Source organism: Aedes albopictus, chromosome 3 (genome assembly GCF_035046485.1).
Source record: "Aedes albopictus strain Foshan chromosome 3, AalbF5, whole genome shotgun sequence".
Classification (NCBI taxonomy): Eukaryota; Metazoa; Arthropoda; class Insecta; order Diptera; family Culicidae; genus Aedes; species Aedes albopictus.
Window position 1 is genome coordinate 138,556,933 of NC_085138.1, and position 10,609 is coordinate 138,567,541.

Here is a 10,609-nt window from a genome sequence, read left to right on the forward strand (position 1 = left end):
GGTTTGTGTTCGGATTTCCCGTGTTAATTTATCTGTAAGAACTTTGTAAACATCTTTTGTTCTCACGTATATGGATAGGCTTGCAGTAGGTTTCGTGAGACTTTTTGTACAACTCAATAGAGATAAGTGACATTTCAACACACGAACACTAGCGCAAGTTTTTCCTCACACAAAAGTGCACGCCGATTGAAAGGCTATTCAGATTGCATATGCAAATATTACCCAATTGAATTGGGTAAAACGGGTAAATAATGATAAAACTAACGTCCGGGGTAAGAGTGCAAATATTTTCCTCGCAGTTTCACAACTACATCTACAAAAAAGGCACGCATACATTTGAACGTGATTACCTCTATAAAGCCTCTGTGGTAATTTGGACACATAAATATGATTGTAAATTTACAAAACATCTGTAAACAATTCTAAGAATTTGTATGAAAACATTTACACACACTGATACTACAATGCGCAAACCTCCCGTTTCTCAACACATATCGAAACGGGTCTCTGTGATATTGTCGTCGTGGTTGAAACCCGAAGTTTCCCCACACCCGACAATCGAATTTTCTCAAAATCCATTCGTGAAACCTAACGTCGGACGTTATGCGCTGGACAGCGGACCTGGCCCTCTATTCAGCGCACTGTGCCCGACGTACGTCCGACACACGGTTTATGAGAAAAATCGATTTTCGCGTGTCAAAAATTCCGATTTTCAACTGCACGAACAATATGAAAGTTTACATAGTTTTACATCATTTGACATAGAAATCACAACAATGACAAATTTTGAGTTGTGGAAACGGAAACGTATGTAACATGAATTGTATACCTACATTGTATATGTAGAGAAGAGTGAGAAAATACAAACTTGGAGGAAAGAGACGGATTAGGGATAGAGCCATTGTCCTTCTGCATTAGCATTGGGAAAATCTGGCTGAGACATCGATGTTTGTGAATCGATTCGAATTGGATCAGCAGAATCGATTCGCCAATTTTAATCGAATGCTTTGAATCGATGTTTTTACATCGATTTGATATTATAAAATATTACAAAGCTATAAAATGATTCGTTTGCTGCTTGTAGTTCAAGTTCATGGTAGGTTATATTTCTCTAAATAAATTAAATATCAAAATTTGAGCTTGCACATCGAACATTTTGGAACTCTGATTCGAAAATGGATATAACGTTAAGACAGTGAATTGTAGAAAAAAAAAATGAAATTTAATATTTTTGAATTGAAAGAAAAATCCTGAGATCCTGATATTTCCCACACGCTTAAAAATCCGTTCCGAAATTCGTCTACAACTAGTCACGATTTCTGTAACAAGCAGAACTATCGCTTACGAATATACACCATGATTAAAACTCACGGGCTCGTGAACTATGTCTCTCTCTCTCTTCTTGGCGTAACGTCCCACTGGGACAAAGCCTGCTTCTCAGCTTAGTGTTCTATAAGCACTTCCACAGTTTTTAACTGAGAGCTTCCTCTGCCTATGACCATTTTGCATGTGTATATCGTGTGGCAGGCACGAAGATACTCTATGCCCAAGGAAGTCAAGGAAATTTCATTTACGAAAAGACCCTGGACCGACCGGGAATCGAACCCGTTACCCTCAGCATAGTCATGCTGAATACCCGTGCGTTTACCGCTTCGGCTATATGGGCCCTACTCGTGAACTATGTTCTGCTACTTATTCGTAACGCATGAGTAACGGGCACATAAAATATCAAAAATCACGTAAATATGAACTGTGTTCTGCTATCGACAGTTCACTTCACAGAAGTGGGAACCAAGTTCACGGAAAATAGTTTTTGGTTCACGGGAACTGGATCTTGAATCACGGGATGTGGAACTTAGTTCATGGTCTGCTATAGGAACAAATGCAAATACCATAAAACCGTGAACCTACGATTCTCTCTATAGAAACTACATAATTGATAAATTTATGTTTTGAACGATATAGATATAATCTGGCAACTGCAACACAGTTTTCGTGGTCTAAATTTTGCAGAATATGAATATTTTTATCTCATTTTCACAAACTTACGTGTTTTGAATGCCTCAACGGGGTCTTTTTTGGGAAACAGCAGCATCCGGGGAACGACGACGAGTTAACGACGACAGCCTCACCAACTTTTGAGCACACAAATCGCTAAAGTCCGAAAAGCACTTACAAGCTGCCTTCACTTTAACAGTAAGAAGCACTTAACTACTTAATCGCCACTTGTCGAAATTTATTTATTTTGCACAACATCAATCACAAATGATAGTTATCAACAGAAGACAGAAGGAATACATTTTGAAAAGTGTTTTGATGAGTGTCGTGTGGATGACAGCGCGCGTGAACGGAGTTCTCGCATTTAGGAACAAAGTCCCAAAATTGATTTTAAGGGTTCTTGTATCGCGATTTATGTTCACAGTTTTCGATGCGTTACTAAACGAATATTGAAATTGAGCTGGCCGGAACTGAGTTCTTGAGTTTACGATTGGTGTTCGTGTAATGTGGCTATAGGAGTCACGTTTACGAGAACTAAATCACGATTGTGATCGTGTTGCAAGTTCCTTCATTCGTGATATTTTGTTCAGGAATATCGGAACGGATTTTTTTGCGTGCAGAACTCTGAGAAGTATTCCCATATAGTACTGAGATAAATTCCCGCAGACTGCTAAGAGAAATTCCCCAGAATCTTTAGAGAGACTCCTCCAGAATACTGAAAGGAGTTCCTCTAGAATTATGAGAGAGATTTCTTCCAGATTGCTGAAAATGATTACACCAGTATCCTCAGTGACATCTCAGGGTAATTACTGGTCTGATGACTGGTCACTGCCCGAGTAAATATCATCTAATTAAGATTGGAAAAATCCAATCCTCCGAGTGTCGTTTCTGTCAAACGGAAAACGAAACTGCTGAACATTCACTCTGCAACTGTAGAGTACTATCCAATCAGAGATTGGCGGTATTTGGTAAAGGGTTTCTAGGGCCCTTGGTAATTTGGCGAAGTAATCCCAACAGGGTAATAAACTTCATAAAACGAGTTGTGCCTAGTTGGGATCAGGTGTTACATCAACCATTGTCCATCACAGCTCAATTGTGACAGGATATTTGACTAGCACCAATTTAAATATGGGTCATACCACAATATTCCTAAATAATGGACGCAGTGGTTGAAAGGCTCTACATATGAGGAAAAAAATCCTGAGTGACATTATGTCGAAAAAGACTTTTCCGGTATCTTGATAGGAATTCTTTCTGAGTTCTATTAAGGATTCTCCTAGAATTCTGAGTGAGATTACTCCATATCTATAAGACGGATTGTCTCAGAGTCCCGAGAGGAATTCTCTCAGAATCATGTGAAAGATTGTCTCAGAATCCTAAGAGAAGCTTCCCCTTGGGATTCTCCCAAAATCTTCCAGAATCCTAAGATGTATTCTCCCAGAATCCTGAAAGGAATTCCAAGAGCGGTTCTTCCACGTGCTTGAGATAAATTTATCTAGATTACTGAAAGAGATACTCACAAAAAAATCGGAATTCTAAGATGAATTCCCCAAGAATCTTAAAAGAAATGATCCTCTCTCCTCTTCTTGGCGTAACGTCCTCACTGGGACAAAGCCTGCTTCTCAGCTTAGTGTTCTATGAGCACTTCAACAGTTATTAACTGAGAGCTTCCTCTGCCAATGACCATTTTGCATGTGTATATCGTGTGGCAGGCACGAAGATACTCTATGCCCAAGGAAGTCAAGGAAATTTCCTTTACGAAAAGATCCTGGACCGACCGGGAATCGAACCCGTCACCCTCAGCATGGTCATGCTGAATACCCGTGCGTTTACCGCCTCGGCTATATGGGCTATATGGGTGTCATGAAATGATCCAGAACCCAGAAAAAGGGTAGCTTAGAAACCTAAGAAGGATTACTCCAGAATCCTGAGGAAAGGCTTCCTCAAAATACTGGGCAGAATTTCAAAAGAATCCTGAGATATACTGTCACAGAATTCTGGGAGATAGGATTTCCCCAGAATCTTGAGGAAGAATTCCTCCAGAATCCTTTTAAGTATTCTCCAACCATTCCCCCAAAATCCTAGGTAGAATCCTTCAGAATGCTGAAAATATTTCTGTCAGAGAGGGATCATATGAAGGGATTCTACCAGATTCTTAAGAGAAATACACAGTTAAAAAAAAATGTAATTTTAAGTTTATTTACATGCACATATTTGGAGCATGAAAATAAATACAATTTTAAACAACGATTTAAAATTACACGATCTGAAAGACGAAAGGGTTGCGTTGAAATTTAAACGTCGTTGAATTTTACACGATATACTGCTGGTGGCTCGCCTGATGTTTTGTTCCATTTCCCACTTTGTTTCCATTGATGCTGCTTTGCTCTCCGAGCTGGACGTAGAAAAATAAAAGAAAACGGCACCTCTTAGGAATGATTTTTCATTATTTATTCAATCTATATAACTTCCATAATTTTTAAATTATAATAACATAAGCATATTCTTGTCTATGGTGAGCATCTACGGCATGCCGTCTCCGAGCCGAAGTAGCGCTGCCGTGCGCGGTGCTGACTGGTGATGCAGGGAAATACACCCACTTTCTGAAAGCAGTTTATTGTTGAGTTCACAATCACAGCAGCATTCGATAATAATTCACAGTTTACAGTTATCTCTCACTTACCTGCAGATAAAAACCAGCTTTGGTATTGATGTTGCAGGCAAAAACAAAACTTTTCAGCAGCACAAAATCAGCAAATTTCTCCGCGAAAAGTCGCGTGCATCTCTTCCAAATAGTAAGGAATCAAAGCTTGTTTTTATCAGAGATGGCGCCACCACATTAAAAGTAAAATCATTTTTCTTGTATGGACAAATCGCTGGCTTGCACTTGTTCCGCATCGTAGCGATTTGTGCCTTGGGGCAAAAAGTTGCAAATTAGAAACAAAATCATTATCCCTACGCGTTTCTTCTGGATTCATTGCAGTAACAGAGAATTGATTACATCACCATACAAATTTCAAGCTGTTTACTTTCTTTTTCCTGACTGGCATTTTCCACCCGTGTTGCGCATGATGTTTCGAGTGGATAGGTGCCAGGCGGCGCCGCTGTATATGTGAAAAACACATGGAACACGAGCGCCATCTATGATTCCGTAGCGTAAACTTTTCTGCTTGTTTACACTGTTATCATGTTTACCGCATTTATTAGAAAAGCGCCTCTACCGGCACTCTAGCAAAAACGCAGCTGATTGCTTGCCATTGAACGTGACGGCCATACTACTATTGGTGCTGGTTTGTAGTCAATAATCTACATGTCGATTGAAATTTAAACGTTTCTCAATTGAATACCCAACGTATATCAACTCATTTTTGTGAAGGGTATGAAATGTACAATTCACAGTAGTATCACGGGTTTAATAGTGTATTACTGAATGTATTTTCATGCTCCAAGTTTGTGCATTGATTTTAACTCAATATTAAATAAAATTGTTGTTTCAAGCTATGTAAATTTAAATTGGAAATGATTTACATGTCATTGAAATTTACTTTCTTTTTGCTGTGTATATCTAGAAATCTAAGAAGTATTTTTCCGGAAATCTGATCCTGACAGGAATTACGAAAAACTTCTAGAATGGACTTCATAACATAAAACCAAGGGGGTAGACAGCTTTGCTCAGAGCAAGCTTTTGTTGATCGAGCAACTGTGAGTTGCTCCCTGTTGCTCCCAAATTTGCTTAAACATTTTCCGCTGATCCAAGTAGTCAGACGTATGCCAAACATTCGACCCGTCAAACTTGGTTGGATAGGAAGTCTTAGGCCTGAATCCTGAGCCATGTCGGCGTCGGTGGTGTAGTGGTAAGCGTGGTTGCCTCTCACCCCAGTCGGTCGGGGTTCAATTCCCGTCGACGCCGATGGGATTTTCTGAGACATAAAATCCGCGATCACGTCTTCCCTTGGATAGGAAGTAAAGCCGTAGGTCCCGGCCCATGTGTTGATGGGTTCGATATGTAGGGTCCTCAGGTGTGGTGGCTGTCTCCCTGGGGCGTCGGAATTTAAGGCTTAGCTCCTAGACCCAGCCGACGTAAAAACACAACTGGCGCCGAACGGTGCTAGTTGGCCAGAAAAAAGAAGAAGAAGAAGAATCCTGAGCCATAAAATCTAAGAAAATGGGACTTGGGAGTAGGAAACGTGAGCTCTGCTATGACACGACATTCTTCAAACTCATAATGACCAAGAGCTACTTGCGTATCAGAGGCACGTACTCCTCCTACATATCTCAAAGTCAGTTTTTCCGGCGCCCGTCTTTTCCCGGGCTCACGGAAACATGAACGAAACGACGAAACTCTAGTGAAAACTTGTGAGCTTCGTGGTTAGTGGTCGTCGTCGAACCGTTTCATAAGCCTTGGAGTATGGGTTCGAATTCCCCGCTCCAGTCGGTGAAAACTTCAAATGAAAAATTCTGCACTGAAACACTATGCGTTTCGTTTGTTGTCCGTTGTTCCATGTCAGTGATCGTTAAATCGATGTAACCTCTGGTTGAAAACGATGTAGTCTTTCTTTTTAACTCCTAGCCAGTTACAAGCTAGGTTCTGCATATTGCAGACACTCTTTTCACACCCGTAGGCCGTAGGTGAATTCCGGTGCACAATTTCTTATAAACATAAACCACCAGAAAGAACATCTTCTTTTATTTGTGCCAGATTTGGTTCACGGAATTGTAGAATTAATTATATCTTGTTTTATTACATTTTGTCAAGAAATAAACACAAATGAACATCGATGAGGTTTCCTGATACCCTGCTAGCGGTACGGATATTTTTCACAGCGTAAATAAACAAATCCATGCCATGCAGTTGCCATGTACAGCTAACGCTGTGTGTAACTCCGAGCAAAGCGAGTTGCTCAGAGTTACTCAAAAGCTACTCATGATCAGTCTCGGGAGCAAAAGCTGTCTTCCCCCTTGCATAAAACAGCAAAAATTACCGCAGATGCCTGAAATACATTTCCCCAGAATCGTTGAAAGGACTCTCCTAAGATCCTGAAAGGGATTGGCCCTCAGAGTTCTGGGGTGATTTCTCTAGAATACTTCAGATTTTGGTGTAATAACAAAATCTCAAGAAAATCTTCCCATAATCTTGTAAGGGATTTTCCCTGATTACTAAGAGGAACTCTCTCAGAATCCTGAAAGGGATTTCTGGGAGCAACTGCTCCAGTGTTCCAGGATACAGAAAACAGAATTCTACTGGTATTCTCATAGAATGCTGAGAAGGATTTTTTCCGAAACCTAAGAGGAATCATAAAATATATGCGAGGGATTCTCTAAAACCCTGGGAGGAGTTCCTGAGAATGCTGAGAAAGATTTCCTCAGAATTTGAGTGGGATTCTAAGTGAGGGTATTCCAGTAATCAACCCAGATCATCCATAAATTTCTTAGAATCCTGAGAAGGATTTCACCCTTGGTTGGGAACCCTGGTAGGAAATATCCCAAAATCCAGAAATGAATTCCCTTAGAATCGAGATATTCACTAGAATTGTGATAGGTATTCCCATATAATACTGCTGAAAAAAAAAATACTAGAGAATTTTTAAAGGGACTCTTCCGTAACTGTGAAAATTCCTCTAAAATTCATTGGGAGATTCCTTCAAAATGCTGAAAATTATCACACCAGCATCGTGAGAGACCTTATTCTATAAAAGTGAGAAAGACCCTTCCAATGAGAATTCTCCCTGAATTCTATTAAGGATTTCCCTAGAATCCTGGCAGAGATTACTCCAGTTTTCTGATATGGATCACTCTTAAAAAATTAGGAATTTACACGTGACGTAAACCATCAACAAACGTAAACATTTCATGACTGAATGGCAAATTGGACTCAATTTTACATCCATCATGTAAGTTCCAGTTAGTTGCACAAGATGTCAACAAACCTATCTGACCAGATAGGTAGAAACAGTTTTACATTTATCATTCGTCTCACAACTCGGTGATACAGCCGAGAGGTATAGTACGTGCCTCTCAATCAGTGGACCAGAGTTCGAATCCAGTTCATTATTTTACTTACATATGATTTGTCTCTCGCTTCGGGTCTAGCGATCGCTAGCTCGACTTTATTTGTGATAGAAGACGTAAATTTGTGTCAAACGGGCCGCTCCTTTTATGTGCATCCAAGTGAACTTAAATTTACATGATTGTTTCTAAGAGTGATTCTCTCAGAATCTTTTATAAGAATTCTTCCAGAATCCTGAGGGATTTTCTCAGTTACCCGAGATGAATTCTCCCTGAATCCTGTGACGGATTGCCTCAGAATCCTGAGAGAAGATTTTCCTCGGCATTCTCCCAGAATGCTTAGACGGATATCCCCAGAACTCCCTGGTGGATTCTAACAGAGTATCGGGAGGGATGCTCCTAGAATCCTGAGAGAAATTCTCCTGCAGTTTTGAAAGACATCTCATGAGAATCCTGAAAGAGATTGCCCCAGAGGAACCCTCCACATTATTAAGAGAAATTCATCTAGAATCCTGAGCAAGAAGCTAAAAAAATGTTCGGAATTCAGAGATGGACTGGCCTAGAATCCTGAGAAGGATGCGCTAGAACCCTGAAAGGGACTCTCTAGACCATTCCTTTAGAATCCTGAGAAAGATTCACTTGGGAGGGATTGCCCCAGGAACCTGAGATATACAGATATGCCTCGATATGTCCACTAAGGACACTAGATTATATAGACCCTCGATTTTAGGTACATTTTACCTAGATTTTAGGTACATTTTACGTCGATTTTATGTACATTTTTGTAATGGTTAAATTCTACAGTGCATTCTAAAAAAAATAATATGTTTGAATCGAAAGAAAAATCGAATGTAAAAAATCGATTCGGTCGATTTCGTGGGGCTTCAACATCGATTCAAAAAATCGATTAATCGGAACAAAAACATCGATGTTGCGAACATCGATTCAAAATTGCCCAACGCTATTCTGGAATTCGAATCAGAAACGGTAGTTACTAGACCATCATGCTCGTCTTTTGACTAGCCAGACATTTAAAAGCAATGTCACACAAAAATCAACCTTTGATACACTTTAGGTATGGGACCTCACCATTGTTTGTATGGGTCGTCACGTTCAAAACCCTCCTCCACTTAAAAACATGACGTAATTTGTGCACGGTTCGTGTGCCTGTCGGTCTAGTTTTCTTGGCGGATCGTCCCGACGGGGCAGAACCTGCCTTTTGGGTATTCTATGAGCGCTTCCATTTTGATGCTCAACTACATAGTGGACTATTTTATGTAATATGTAAGTCCTATCGCCTAAACAAGTGAATTATTTTCAGCAGGATGTAGTTTTATTGACAAGTCCCTGCAGCGTTTGCTGTATATCTGCTGTAATCAAGGTGACGCACTCCTGAACTGCTGGTTTTCCCGGCTGGATTATTGCTGACGGAATTCCAGACAGGAACGAAACCGCATTGACGATGTTGTTCAGCAAATTCGGCAAATCGTTGAGAAACTAATACAAGAAGAATAAAACATAAGTTTTCCACAGTCAACTTATTCAAATCAAAATGCGCTTTTTACCTTGGACACACAGTTGGTCGAGCTTGATGAGCACAAATTCAGCATACTGAGCACCGTACTCGCACCGGTCTTTCCATAATCGAGCATAGACAGAGTGGTGTTGGCAACCATTTCGAAATAGGGAACTGCCACGCTAATGCACTGCTGTAGCCGGCCCACGGATAATCGTGGCTGTAACAATTGCGAAGCGAACTGTTGAGCACAGCTTTGCCACTGGTTGGCGTAGAAAGTCGTCATGGCATTCAGGATGTTCTGCACGATCGATTGAGCTGGTATCATCACGTTGTTCGTTACGCTCTGTTTGTAGTCGTCAGCAATGTACGACACGGCAGACTTGTAATTGGCAGCCTTGGACAAGGAGCTTAGTGTCGATTGCAGCTGGTCACCAGTGAGATTCAAGTTCGGATTCTGTATCCACAGAGCAACCAAGGACTGCTGAATGAAGTTATCCAAGTCGTCCATGCCGTTTTGCACACGATTCTGCTGTTGGATGATGGATTGGTTCATCTGTGTGGCTGCAGCGTTCAGCTGAGCGAGTCCGGTCTGGATTGAGGCGTAGTTGGCTTGCGTGAATGCATACCAGTCGAATGCGAGTGCAGTCGAAATGAATGCAGTTGCAAGTGATGATAAGATAAGAAATGTCTTCATTTTGATAATATCTGGAAAACTAAATTATGGCGGAGCAGTTCTAGCGTTTTATATTAAGCCGTCTCAGGTACTTGAGTTTGCACATCTGCTTAGGATTATTTATTGCAGCTTTTGAATATTATTGCAGTACAGATAAACAGACGTCTCAGTTTACTCGTGGCTGATACCACATGTCAAAAAGTTAGATGGGCTTATTTCTTTCTATATGATGCAACGATTCATTTTAAATTATTTAGTATTACATCAAATTCAAGATGAAACTGAATCAACAATATTTCTCGATAATACACGGTTCGTGGCTGCCGTTCTCCATCCTCGGTCATGCCCGATGCTCGTCAAGTCACGTTCTACCTGATCTGCCCATCGTCCTCTCTGCGCTGCACGCCTTCTTG

General features: G+C 40.6%; 1 protein-coding gene across 1 annotated transcript; it reads right to left on the minus strand.

Annotated features, from left to right (window-relative positions):
* Positions 1 to 9,315: 9,315 nt before the first annotated feature.
* Positions 9,316 to 10,248, minus strand: LOC109408410 (uncharacterized). The gene is made up of 2 exons (XM_019681724.3): positions 9,570 to 10,248; positions 9,316 to 9,501 (listed from the first exon to the last, which is right to left on the minus strand). Exons 1-2 carry the CDS (start codon positions 10,215 to 10,217, stop codon positions 9,322 to 9,324), a joined length of 828 nt encoding a protein of 275 aa, XP_019537269.3. The 5' UTR covers positions 10,218 to 10,248; the 3' UTR covers positions 9,316 to 9,321.
* Positions 10,249 to 10,609: the final 361 nt, after the last annotated feature.